At 56.7% G+C, this 13,830-nt stretch overlaps 1 protein-coding gene across 5 annotated transcripts in view; it reads left to right on the top strand.

Moving 5' to 3' along the window:
- Positions 1-13,830, top strand: part of KIRREL3 (kirre like nephrin family adhesion molecule 3) — a 532,532-nt gene that overhangs the window by 502,628 nt on the left and 16,074 nt on the right. For all 5 annotated transcript variants that reach the window (XM_032868882.1, XM_032868885.1, XM_032868883.1 and 2 more), the window contains exons 8-11: positions 4,258-4,363; positions 9,918-10,066; positions 11,350-11,477; positions 12,482-12,608. In XM_032868882.1, coding sequence (XP_032724773.1) covers positions 4,258-4,363; positions 9,918-10,066; positions 11,350-11,477; positions 12,482-12,608 — 510 coding nt within the window. The remainder of the gene's footprint in view (positions 1-4,257; positions 4,364-9,917; positions 10,067-11,349; positions 11,478-12,481; positions 12,609-13,830) is intronic.

The raw sequence follows: 13,830 nt of genomic DNA, 5'->3' as shown, positions 1-13,830 counted from the left end.
AAAAGGCTCCCCGACCCATGGGCAGTGAGGGCCGAAGCTTGTCACACACTTTACTCCGGGGATGCCAGTCCCCTGTCCTTGGACCACATGATGTCCCCAGTTTCCTCTTGCCCTTAGACTGACCGCGATCAGAGCTCTCTCCAGACAGGAGCCCAGTCGGGGAGGAATAAGGGTGGGGGACATGAGACATCCAAGCCTCCCACTGCCAGGCTGCTGGATGGACCCCCCCACAGATCCCCAATCTGGTCAGGAGGCCCACACCAGCTATGGAATCCAGCACAAAAGGAGCCAGCCGGCACCTCCCCATGCCAGCAAGCCTGGGCCCCTGTGGGGTAGGGGGAGACTCAGCAGCAGCCAAGCTCCCCTCTAGGCAGTTATCCATCACACTGGGAGAAGCCCTCCTGTCACCAAGAACACCACCATCCTAACCACACCCCACCAGCTATTCAAAGGCACTCCCCTAATGCTCTCTATGATGACCCATTTACCGGGGCACACGGCTGACAGTCTCCATCAGAGGAGGATACCGGCCTGGCCCAGTCTCCGCATCCTGGCTGGCTCTCTTTCCAAGGACGCCTCTGCCACTCAAGGCGGGAGGCATCGGGCATGAGATCCCAGAGAGGCTGCAGCCCTGGTGCCCCAATTCCTAGGTCAGCCCCATCAGAGGCCAGACAGGGATGTGGTCAAGGCCACAGCATTCCTCCTGCTTGAAATCCCGGCTCTGCCACTTACTGAATGATGCTGGCCTGGTTCTGTAATCACTGTGCCTCAGTTTCTCCCATCTGTGCAAATGACAACGGCCGTCATACAATGGCTGTGAGGATTCAATGAAATCGCTCAGGGATGCTTCCAGCATGGTGCCCGACACAGGCTCAGCTCGCTGCACCTGTCCGTTGTCCCTCCCACACAGAGTTCCCCTCTCAACCCGAATAGGGGAGAGGTCTCCCACCCCTTGCCCCCTCTCCTGAAGGTGTTCCCCTCTGCCTGCCTAGCAAAAGCACACGTTCTCTCTACCACCTTCCCTCTGCCTCCATCCTCCTCCATTTACCCACTTGTTCATTCAGTAAGCGTCCCACTGTTTACTGTGGACACCACAGGCCGGATCAGAGCTGCCTTTGCAAACCTGCTCATTTTCTCAGTCAACCAAGAAGCATCCAAACTCAGCAAAAGCACATTTGTTGTTTGTTTCCCTTGGTCTTTATATGTTACCCAACGGAAGACAAAGCCCCCAGATTGAGTAATGGGAGAGAAAGCTGAACACCCCAAAGTCCCACTACATCTGGACGCTGCATCCAGCTGCCAAGTCGCAAATGAATGTGCCATAAAATCACTGAGTCATGGAGTTTCTCCCTTTCCCACCCCCACTCGCTGTACTGCTTCCCAGAACACACACGCGCGCACACACACGCACACGCAGGTTGCTGATGGAAACACTAACAGACTCTCAGCTCTAACATCTGTTCAATATGATCTCAGTTCCACCGGCGACATCAAAGCCGCCCTCCTGCAAGCAATGCAGCCGACATCACAAGTGGGATTAAAATCGTGTCTAATAGTCGGATATGACATAAACTATTTATACCTCTGGAGCCTGGCAGGCTCCTGAAAATTCATATCCGGCGCATCCAGAGCAGAGGGGGGGACAGAGGGACACAGGGACCTCAGGGTTCGGGGGGGAGGTGCAGATGAGACTGGCAGGTGCACCAGCCTCCTGGGGACCCATTCTCTTGGGGCCCTTCAAGAAAGCTGGGGTACTAAGGATTTAGCCCAGGTTAAGAAGCTGCCAGAGAAGGGCATGCACAGGATAAAGTCAGAATGGCGAGTGGCAGGAAGGGACCCTAACAGGTGTATACTCCATTGCCATGCTCCCCAAGACTCCTCACTCTATAAAGGACACCTGGGTGGGGAGGGTCCTCCTGGAGCTACCCCCCAAGTTCTGTGCCAAGTAGATTCTACGTTCTGTCCAACTGATGCCATGACTTCCTCCAACAAGAGTTGGATTGAGGGACTCTGTTCTTGCTCTCAGTACTGAATTTCACAATGCAAGGCCGTGAGCCAGCCATGCATTTGGCTCTAGATGGCCATCACCAAATTCCTGTGCCTTAGGACAAGTTTCTCCAACATGCAGCGAGATGCACACTCCTCCTTGGGTCTCCACATCTCTAGGGTTGGGGCCATCGGAGCCAGAGGGGGCCCTCGGATGCCCAGTTGAGGCAGCTGACCCTGCAGAGAAAGAGAGCAGGGACCACTGATGAGGGCCCTGGAAGTTGGGGGCCCTCAGCTTGGGGTTGTGAGGGGCGGGGGCAGCCGATGGGCAGCAGCTAGGGAGAAGCTACAAGGTTCTGGGGGTCTTAGCTCTCCACGGGGTGGGAGGAGGAGAGCTCTCATGGCTGGTCCTTGCCACGTGCCTCCCTCCTTGAATTACGCTTTAAAAACAAAGATTGAGATCATTGAAATCCCTGTCACCTCCCTTGTAATTCTCCATGAAATTCTCCACGGCTGCCATAACAGGAGCTCCCAGGACCGTGGTCCGCATCTGGATCTCATGCAGGGAGATCGGGGTCCCCAGAATAGTCCACCAACCTGCTCAGGAACCAGAGTTCTCTCCCCCATGTCTTTCAAGTTCCCTGCAGATACAGGTGCAACCTTGTGGGCCACCTCCCTGGCCCCCGCCGCTGGACCCGGGCACTGTGCAAGGAGGCAAGACCCAGCTTGAGCACCAGCAGGACAAAGAGGGCCTGAGTGGTCCAGGGATCCCAACGCCGGCGTGGGCTGGCCTCGGTTCGTAGCCGGGAGCCTGTGCCTAAGACTCTAGGGTCTCAGAAGCCCACCTGTGGTTTCAAACAGATGCTCAGGCTGGAGCAGCAGGAGTCCTGCTCCCCTCGTGGGGCCCTTCACAGGTGCCCAAGAGGGGTCAGCATGTTTCTCCGTGGTCTCTGAGAAACTGGCTTCTGCTGCTGCTGAAAATGGGCTAGAAGGAACCCCTAGAAAGTCCACGTACCCTCCCACAGTTTGCGTGATCTCGGGTGAGGACTGGCCCGAAGATGTGGCCCGGGACCCTGCCTGAGTGGCGGGGACCAAACTGCCTCCTTACTCAGCTGAGGCTTGTACCCCAGCCGGCCCTATACACCATAATGAGGACGAAGAGCAGGTGCTGGTCTCCTTTCCACCTTCCTATCTCTCTGCATCTCTCTCCTACCTCTGTTCTCTAGTCCTTGATACTGGGTGGTCTCTCTCCCCAACGCCCCGTCTCACGTTCTGTCTGTCTGCTTGGTCTCCTCCAGTCTTTTTGCTTTTAGTCTGAAATCTCTGTCTGCTTCTATGTTTCTGTGCACATGTCCATCTCTCTGTGTGTCTCTCTCTAGCTCCCTGCTCTCTGCTTCTCTCTTTTTCTTATTCCTCTGCATTTCTCAATCTCTCTCTGTCTCTGTCCATGTCTCTCTCCCTGTCTCTCTTCTATAAAGGTGTCGTCTGCCTGCCTCCCTCCCTTCTGTCTCTATGTCTGTTTCCAGTTCCCCTCTCCTTCCCCTCCACCTCTCCCTCCTCTCTTCCCTCTCCCTCTCCTTTCCCTCCCACTTGCCTCTCTCCCTCCCTCCCTCTCTTCCTGTCTCCTCCACCTCCCACCGTTTTGCACTTCAGAGCCTGCCTTCTCATCCTGTTGCAGGAGAAAGACTTGCCCAGCCTTGGGAGCTGAGGGCTGGGTGACACCAGTCGCGGCCCAGCAGAGATGATCAGGCTGATGAAAGGGTGTAAATGCCACTTTCAAGTTAACAGACGCACCAGAACCTTTACACAAACAGATATGAAACAGACATTTCAAAGACCAAAAAAAAAAAAAAATGTGTATTTAAATGGGGCTTAGAGTCCACGCTCCCCCTTGTGCCCCCTGAACCCTCTTTTCCCACCTTTCTTGTCAAGTGTTTTGTTCTCGCTAAAGGCTGGAAGATGGGCAGCATGTGTCTGGGGACCCAGGAAGCCATGCCTCCTGTCTGGTTGTTCATTTAAACACCAGGCCTTGAATCCACATGGGGATCCCTGACCCCCCACCAGGGCAGCTGAAGCAGACACCCCCAGGGATTAAGGGAGCCCCCTGCTGAGACCCCCAACTTTTGGGGGACGACCAGGGTGGTGGCTGTTCTCAGGGCCCCTCCTGGTAGAATCTCTGGCCTTTACCTTCCCTGTCACCCAGGGGATCTCCTTGCCCCAAAACCATGGGCACAGCACCCCAGTTTGCAAAGGAATCTCTTCTCTCTGCAGACCCCCCACTCGTCAACCTGTCGGTGGAACCACAGCCAGTGCTGGAGGACAACGTTGTCACGTTCCACTGCTCCGCAAAGGCCAACCCGGCTGTCACCCAGTACAGGTAAGAATCCTGCTGATTCTTACAGGGCACCACCTGGCCCCTGGACCCCTCCACACCCGTGCCCATCACACAGGCTATCATTCGTGGCCTTGGGTGCACAGCGCACGGGCTGGGTCACTGGGGGAGCCCAGGATCCTTCTCCCTTCCCCACACACCTATCCATCCATCCCTGGCCAGGGAGAAGTTCCCTTTCCTTCTTGTACATGCAAACACCCCTCCACCGGAAGCAGTGGGCATAACCCCTTCTGTTTGGAGAGTGCTGTTATCCCTTCTTTCTGAAAAATGGCAGAGAGGCTCTGGGTGAGGAAAAAGGTAAAACAACCAGGAAACTCAGTAAGATCAGAACTTAGATCCGCGCCATGGGCTCACCAAACTGCTCACCTGTGCAGGGTAAGATTTCGGAGACAGAGGGCCCTGTCCAGCAGGCACCTCGGATCATGTCCATCCGGGGCCCCCATGCATCCCTGCTCACAACACTGATAAAAGCACCACTGTAGTTTACCCGCTTGTCTCTCCCTGTTGACTGAGCTCCTTGAAGGCAAGAACTGCAATTTAGCAACTTAGGGCCCGCAGCATGGGGCAGAGCATGGGATGGGCAGCGGGAACCTTATAACGCAGGCTGGCTCCCCGGGGCACCTCCCTGCCTGGGCACCCCTGCAGGACGGGATTTCAAGAGACGCAGTGCCCTCAGAGATGCTCAAGGGCAGACAAGGACACTCACCTCCTTTAGATGCCCTGGGGAACTCGCCATGGCCCTAACTCGGAGCTGTCCTTCCCCGCCAGCCCAGACTTGATGGTGGAGCCCAGAGCGTCATCTCCGCCATTGAGATGGGTTATTAAGCTGCAGCGGCCGGTGCCAGGGATGCTAATGGCCCCAGACTAGATCATCAACTGGCCAGTGGGAGTGGAGGACAGGGACGACAAGAGGCAGCACAGCCCAGAGGGCTCGTGAGAGGAAATGGGCCAAAGAGACAGCCAGAGAGAGATTCGGGTTGGACGCAAGGAGGAGCTCCCCGCAGTGCAGATAATTGAACGACACCGGGACACTGGAACCCAAACCCAGGAAAGGCGTGGAATCTTTCTCCTTGAGGACATTTTAAAATAGGATGAAAAGCCATCTGTCGTGTCCCGTGTGACCATTCTCTGGGCCCAAGGCAGGGCAAAGTGCGTTGCAGAAACATGGCCCTGGGGCCCTGCAGGTCCGGGGGGCGGGTTTGGTTTGGCTGAGATCTGGCATCTGTCTGGCATCTGTCTGGAAGTAACTGAAGATGCAGAACACACAGCCTGAGAGAGGCCCTTTCTCGGGGCTTTCTCAGGACACCTGCGGTGACAGGGTCGGCCCCTCTCTGCCGTCGCTGTCGCTCGTGCAGTCTGCTTGCAGTCCCTAAACGCTAGGTCTCAAGTGCCCAGAGACCTCAAATGCCCGTTTCCCTGGGCAGGCCCGGACTCCCACAGGTGCCCTCACTGCTGTCCCAGGAACACCTGTGGGACCCCAGAGACCAGAACACATAACTTCCATGGCTCTTCACTGCCAGGATCCGGGTCATCTGAGGACCCAGTTATGGGAGGGCTGGGCAGCGGGCAGGGCCATGATCGGGGAGCCGGCGCTGTCCCCCACCCCTCCCCTGCCCTCTGACCAGGACAGTGTGAGCCAACACCCCAGCAGCCAGGCTGCCCGCCTGCCTCCTAGAGTCACCCCCCTCTAGAAGCAGAGCACCAGTGATAAATGATGAAGTTCATATCTCCTTCTGGAGGGATCACCATAAAGAAATGTGACAGTAGGGGCGCCTGGGTGGCTTAGGTCATTATCCTGGAGTCCTGGGATCGAGCCCCACATCAGGATCCCTGCTCAGCAGGGAGTCTGCTTCTCCCTCTCCCTCTCCCCCTCCCACCGACTCATGCTCACTCCCTAGCTCTCTCTTTCTCTCAAATAAATAAAACGGAATCTTAAAAAAAAAAAAAAAGAAAAGAAAAGAAATGTGACAATACATTTAAGAACTAATGAATCTAGGTGAAGGGAACGTGACAATTAATTGGCCTATTCTTGCCATGTTTCTCTAATTTCAAAGTGGGGTTTTGTGTTGGGTTTTTTTGTTGTTGTTTTTTTTTTTAACTAAAAAGTTAATAGGGGCCCCTGGGTGGCTCAGTGGGTTAAAGCCTCTGCCTTCGACTCAGGTCATGATCCCAGGGTCCTGGGATCGAGTCCCGCATGGGGCTCCCTGCTCAGCAGGGCGTCTGCTTCCCCCTCTCTCTCTGCCTGCCTCTCTGCCTACTTGTGATCTCTGTCTGTCAAATAAATAAATAAAATCTTTGAAAAAAATAATAAAAATAAACTAAAAAGTTAATAAATAAACAAGCATAGAGCTTGCAGGTTTCCCTCTGCCTTCACCCTACCCTGTAGGCCTCCAGGATCCCAGGTCAGCCCCTGATTACAGAGGGGCCACCGGTGACAGAGGTGTCCGAAGGGGCAGGCCTTCCCGCACAGGCTCACTCTTGGGGCGTGTCACCTGCCCTCATGGCCCTCTGATTAGCAGAAGGGCCTGAAAACACATCACTGTGGACCACATTCCCTTCAGGACCCCAGAGACTTTGAAGAAGGCCTTCTGGCCATTAGGAAAATTTGGGAGAGCGGAGAGAGAGGAGGGCCCCCGTGCCCACCCACACCGGCCCAGCCCCTCGAGGCAGGGCTCAGCCCGCAGGCGGATGGTGATTCTGGACGCCGCGTTGGCCTCCGAGAAGAAAAGCCTTAAACAAATCTCCTTACATAAGTACATTGATTTTTCCCAACTGACTTTGACAAGATTGCAGGGATCTGTGTTTCTTTACTTGCATGTTCATCCTGATTGCTTCTTCCTGTGATGTTCCGAGGCTGTGATCTCAGAAATCAGAGCTGTGCCTCCTCCATCCCAACACCTGGGAGGGGGACATGGGCTGGTGTGGGAGCAGGGGCGATGGACTCAGCTCTCACTTCAGCTGCCCCCAGATCCAGGAGCCGGAGGCGGGCAGACCGGGTCCTGGCACACCAGGAAACGCGTTTTCCCACCTGTTTCTCGGGACTGTCCTCTGAGGCTCTCCGGGAGCCCCCATGTCCCCCTGCGGGTCCCAGGGCAGGGACCACCGCCCAGTGTGAAACTTGGGACTATGTAAGGACAGCCTGTCAGCTGTGACAGCCAGGCCTCCTGATTCTGTGATATAAATAATTAATCCTCTTACATTTGCTCCGGCCAAATTAGACATTGATTGGGAAAAGCTTAATCTGACTCCTTTTCAGAGGGGCTGGGGGTGGTGGGGTGGGAGCAAGAGTGGAGGCGGGGGGGGGGGGGGAGGGTCCAACTGGAAGGAGGAGGTGGAAGGTAAGCCAAAGGAGAGGGAGGAGAGGGAAGGACTGAGAGACCTGGTTTTGCTCTCGGGTCACCCTGGACCCTGTGGCCAGCTGCTGGAAGGGGTGGTTTGAGCTTCTGGAAGGGATCCCTATAGAGGGTTTTATTGGTGTGGGAGAGGAACATAAAGAAAGCGAGGGAAAAGACAGACTGAACAGGACTCAGGGATTCAGTACTTCGGGGACTCGGGACGCCACCAAAAAACTTTGGTTTGGGTTACTAGAGGGCCCAGCCCCCGCAAGCGGCTCCTGCCTGTGACCCTGGGAGAGGAGAGGCTAGGAATTTCTCTTGTTCGGCCTCTAAGGAAGCGACAGGCCCTGGGGGGCTAAGGGCAGCCGCTGCACAGGGGCCCAGGCTGGGACAGCACAGCCCTGCTTGTTCCCCAACTGTCTGGCTGGGCTCCAGGCCTGTGGGAGCCCCAGCACTTCTGAGCTCCTTGGGGTGGAACTCACACCCCCCAGTGACTTTCACCATGAAGGGCCCCATCTTCTCCAAGAACTCCTCCAACGACAGACGAAGACAGCCCATCAGAACCAGCCCTCCTGAGCCCTAACCTCCCTACCCCGAGCCACGAGCAGGAACGGGAGAGCAGGAGGGGCTCACCCTGCCTTCCGCAGCCCCCCTTAGCCTCCCACGCCTGCCCCCACGCTTCATTCAGCGGGGCAGAGGGAGCAGAGGTTGGACGCAGGTCCCCAACTGTGTCTGGGACTGAATTCTCTGCCTCAGGCAGGGGTTGTGCCTGACTGTTAAGTCTGGTCATTAAATTAAAGTTAGAAATTGAAATGATTCATGAATAACTCATAATGGTTTGTTGGGAAGCTCCTTAAGCTCTCAGGGAGCTCTGGTTTGCTCTGTTGTTAAACTATAATTGTTATTATTAATCATGTTCTTAATAATTATGTGATATTAACTCACGATCGTAACCACACGATGCCAGCCTGGGCACTCCATGTGATGCCAAGACACGGCCATCTCTCGGGGCGGGCCGGGAGGGAAGGCAGGAGACGGTCCTCTGAGGCACGAGCTCTGGCTGCAGGACAGAGAGAAAGGGGAGGTGAAGGCAGGGGCCGCAAAGAAGCTGTAGCTACAGGGATTTGTGGTCATGGGGTAAAAATAAGATAAACACCCCGAAATAGGCTTGAAGAGGAGGAGCCCGGTTGGAAGTTCCGTGATTTCAAAAGCAAGTGTTGTCCACAGCGGGGTTAAGCCAGGGGAAGCTATGAACTCTCTCCCAGGGGATCTGTAGGGAAAGGCCCCAGCCTCACACGTGCATGCGCACACACACATGTACACACACACACGTGTGCCCCTGGGAGCTCCTAGCACAGCCTTGCTGATAGCATGCTACCCTGACAAGGACGGGTCCACTGCAGTGATCACCGTCCCAGGGCCAGGACCAAAGCATCCCCTGGGGCTTTTCCATCTCTTGCCTCCAGTGGTACCGATGGGCGGATGAAAGACGTCAGCACAGCCCTCTTCCCGCCCCTCTGACCAGACCAGGACGGATGGCACCGAAAACCTCTGAGGAGTGAAGCCAGGGTGGGAAGCTAGAAGCTGGGCAGGAAAAAGAGCAAGAGCCATCCCTGGGAGGGAAGAGGGGGCACTGGGAAGGGACCCACCCTGGGGACAGGAGTCAGGACAGGAGAGCTTCAAGAGCTGGAGGAGGGACCCTCAGGACCCCTAGCTAACACCCGTCGCACAGCTGTCCATCTTGTCTGGAAATGAAGTCCATCTGTGGGTACGCACCTACGTGCTCATGCCGCTAGTCCTGACCTCCTTCTTTTCCAGCGGCGATCCCAGTGGACAGGGACTGACAGTGGCTTATTCCTGTCCTAGCCAGTCAGATGGGTCAAGCTACTGATTAGTCCACTCCCCCATCTCCAGAATAACCTGCTAGTCACCCGCAGACAAAAGCCCACCACCTCCAACACCGACTCCTCCCCCAGCCCCGGAAGTTACTCCTCTGCAGAGATTCCTGCCCGCCCCCTCCCCGCCCCTGCACTGAGGAGCGGGTGGGGGGCGTGAGGGGGTGCGGGGGGGCTAGCCCTGTGCCACCCCATGCCACGTCCCGCTTTCCAGCTCCTGGAGAGACACACACCCCCCCCCCCCCGCCGGGTGGGAGGAACACCCTTGCCATCGGAGGTCCACAGCAGCTCCCGGGGCCTGTGTTGCAGGTGGGCCAAGCGAGGCCAGATCATTAAGGAAGCATCTGGAGAAGTCTATCGGACCGCCGTGGACTACACGTACTTCTCAGAGCCTGTCTCCTGTGAGGTGACCAACGCCCTGGGCAGCACGAACATCAGCCGCACGGTGGACGTCTACTGTGAGTGCGGCGGGCGGGTGGGCGGAGGCGGGGCGGGGACGGGGCATCCCCAGGCGAGCCGCCCCCCCCCCCGCCCCCGGGGTGTCTCTGCTGGGGCGCAAGCTCACAGTGCTGCCCACTTTAAGCAAAGCTTCTTGGTGGGTTGTTTCCGGCTTCCCTCCACCCTCGACCCTCATAGTAACCCAGGGAGGCAGGGGTTATTATTCCCATTCCTCAGATGCGGGGTGGGAGGCCCAAGGTCACTCGGCAAGTAAGTGGCAGAGGGAGAACCAAGCCAGGCTCCAGAGAATCCCCTTGCCGACAGCAGGCCCTGCCGCCTGCCGTTGGGGACCCGGGTATGCCTCCCTTCTGGCGCCTGGTGGGGAGCTCTGGGGAGCCAGCCCAGCATTGACCCATGGGTTGGATGATTTCACGGTGATAAGCATGAGCTCCTCTACTGGATTTGCAGTTTGAAAAGCACTTTTACAAACTTTCTTATATCTGACCCCTCCCCTTACCCCCAGGGGCCCCAACAGAAAAGTGCGCTTATTCCCTTTTCAAGGGACTAATCCGGGTCTCCGGACCCTGGTTTTCACAGTCTTCGGCTCCTGGAAAGCAGCCAAGCAGTTCTCTGCACACCGTCCCATCACCGCGCCTGTAGTTCCACCACTGCACCCACTCTGGGGACCAAGGTTTGGTCCCCAGGAGGCTCTGGTTCCAGGTGGTGTGCAGTGGGGAGGCGGAGAGAAGCTTCCACTAACACTCACTGACACTTAGCAGGGGCCTGGGGTCAGGCCCAGCTACTTCACGGGGGTTGGAAAAAGGCTGGAAAGGGCTAGAACAGAGCATGACCTGCAGGCTCCAAGGGTGTGGAGAACATGGGGAGAGGCATGGCTTCCTCCAGGCCTTGTCTCAGAGCCCCTGAGAGGACCCTGGACGGGCTCCAGGAGCTGGGCTCCGGACGCACAGGGTAACTGGAATCCAGATCCCCAAGCTGAAGCTCGGAGGAGATAGACAAGGACCTAAAGGCAGACACAGAAAGCTGCCACCACCCAGGATTTCTGGAGCAGGAGGGAGTCCCTTCTGCCTGAGGGCTGGGGTGGGAGCTTCCTGGAAGCAGGACAAAGGATGGGAGATGGGGGCAAATCCCAGCAGAAATGGGGCCAGAGCACTCTTTCCTAGGGCTGTTGCTGCCAGCGGGTGGACCTGCGGAAGGCCAAGCTGGGAAACTGGGGGTCTCTCTTCCTTACTTCCAGAGCTCCCAGCCCACCAAGAGCCCTGTCTCCCCCTTCCTCCCTTCACAGTTGGGCCCAGGATGAGTACAGAGCCCCAATCCCTGCTCGTGGATCTGGGCTCCGATGCCGTCTTCAGCTGTGCCTGGACAGGCAACCCCTCCCTGACCATCGTCTGGATGAAGCGGGGCTCAGGTGTGGTAAGTCCTCAGCTCAGACCCCACAGGGGCCTTGGACCACCGGAACTGCCTCGTGGGGCCCCTCTCACTCTTCGACTGGATGCACTAACCTCCAGTGTAAGCTGAAGGGAGAAGGAGCCCAGAAAGAAGAGAGGGAACCCCAGATACTCACAGGTACCCCCTCAGTACTAAACACACTCAACCATTACAGTTTCGCCCTACCATAAACCTTAGAGGAGAAGCAGATAGTCACAGATGTGCCGGGAGTAAAAAGTCTCTAGAAAGCCTTTTCCACTTTCCCCAAATGGTTATCCTTTAGCTTTTGAGCTAAGTTTCATGGTCTTCCTGTGTTCCTATTTTAAGATAAATGTGTTTTTTAGGGTGTATAAGTTTATCAGACACCCCTCCCCTCAGGAGGAGCAGTGAGAGCTTTGGGAGGGAAGTCAAGGGAGAGGCGGACAGAAACTGGTCTCCGTGTGGCCTGCTATGGGCCGGACACCGCTCTGTCCTGTAAGCAGAGCTGCCTTGCCGTAGAAATAAAGAAAGAACATCAGAGCAGATAAGTAACTGCCCCAGGCCACGTAGGTCATCATGGCCCAAGGCAGGATTCGAACTCAGAGCCAGCTAAGGCCAATGTCTTTGGATCACCCCCAAACTCTATCCCAAAAGGATACTGAAAATGACTCTGAAAAAACAGGTCCAGGCACCCGCAAACAAGATCGCTGGGGGCAGCCTGGTTCAGGTTGGTGGGCAGCCCTGTCTGCGAGACAAAGCCTTCGGGCCCCAGCCAGGGGCGTACCCTCCCCTCTGCCCTTGTTCCCGGCCCTTAGGGCTTCAAGCTGGTGTGTGGCTGTGACTCTCCCCTGGCCAGCTCACGGGACTCACAGCCTCCCACCCCACCCCCACACCTTCCTGCCATGCTGAAGACCGGGTCACTTACAGCAGGCCCGCCTTGCAGCCCTTCTGGCTCTGGGCGACAGAGCCCTGCTCTGCTCTCTGTGTCTGACCCTCCACAATTCTCCCAGGTGCTGAGCAATGAAAAGACCTTGACCCTCAAAACCGTCCGCCAGGAGGATGCTGGGAAGTACGTGTGCCGAGCCGTGGTGCCCCGGGTCGGGGCCGGGGAGCGAGAGGTGACCCTGACGGTCAATGGTAAGACCCCCCGACTCATGCTAAGTGGGGTGAGAGGGAGCAGAGAGGGGCCCAAGGCGTCTTGGTCCTAGGCACTGCCTCAGAGGGACTGTTGCTAGTTCTGGATCTATAGCACTTCTACCCACCTCTTCGAGTCCATGTCAAAGCCCAGCCCTCAGGTGAGGAAGGACCTGGCTAGTTGGGTCCCCTTCCTCCTTCTTTGGTGCTTGGAAGTGCTTAAAAGTGGTAGCTAATTAATTTTACCCTGGCCAAGAGGAGGGCGTCCGAGGATCACTCCACAGCCGACTCAGATAACGCATCCACCCTCTGATCTTGACCTAGGCCTTGAAGGGAATTTAAGGGAGCGTCTCTGGGAGTCTGAGTTGGCCCCTTCCCATTGCGTGACCGCTGCTCAGTCAGAGAGACCTGTCACAATTTCCACAGGACCAAGCATTCAGGGGGTCCTCCTGAGGGCAGATTCTTATCACACACCATAAAACCATTACAGCAGGAGAGGGTTTTCTGACGGCCCCAGAACACAGATGACTGCTAGATGACACGTTTAGGGGACAGAGTGTCAGAACGGCCTGGATGATGCCCTGTAGAAGGTCCCAGAGAAGCTGGGTCCAACCCAGGAAGGCTGCAGCACCTCGATGGAAATCTGGCGTCGCGTCCAGGGTATGGGCTCCCGCTGGGATGGGCAACCAAAGCTGCAGGTTGGAAAGATCGAGAAAAGCTAATGCCAAGCCCCTCCACTGTTTCCAAACTTCCTCCCTCCACTGGGTTTTTGCATTCCCTTTGTGAGCCCCCTGGTCCCACAGAGTCTGCCTCAGGTCAAAGCCCGGAGGCTCTGAGCCGCAGCGGAACCGAGCCCCAGACCCACCTTTGCAGGACCCCTGGGTCCTGGCCCCAGATCAAGGTGCCAGGGAGGGGCTGAGCCATGTTCTAGAAATCAGCGATCCTGGCTTCATCTCCGCCCAAGCTGTCCACAGGCAGCCTCGCCCATTCTCCCCCTTTGCTAGAAAACTAAAACCAGCTTGGTTCTTCCTCAGCCATCCCCCTCCGGGGGCCCCATTAGCCAGCATCCCCCACCCCTCATTGCTCTGTCTGCTTTCTTTTCCTCTCCTTCTCCCCCAGAGTCCTGGCAACCCCAGAGGAAGGGCGAATGTACTCAGAGCCCGGGAGCACTCACAGGCCACCTGTCCTGGGCAGAACCCTGACTCAGGAGTCTTCCTGCCTCCCC

The sequence above is a fragment of the Lontra canadensis genome, unplaced genomic scaffold (assembly GCF_010015895.1).
Source record: "Lontra canadensis isolate GAN:19392208 unplaced genomic scaffold, GSC_riverotter_1.0 scaffold36, whole genome shotgun sequence".
NCBI lineage: Eukaryota > Metazoa > Chordata > Mammalia > Carnivora > Mustelidae > Lontra > Lontra canadensis.
The sequence above is the reverse complement of the archived record's forward strand: the minus strand, read 5'-3'. Positions and strand labels throughout refer to the sequence as shown.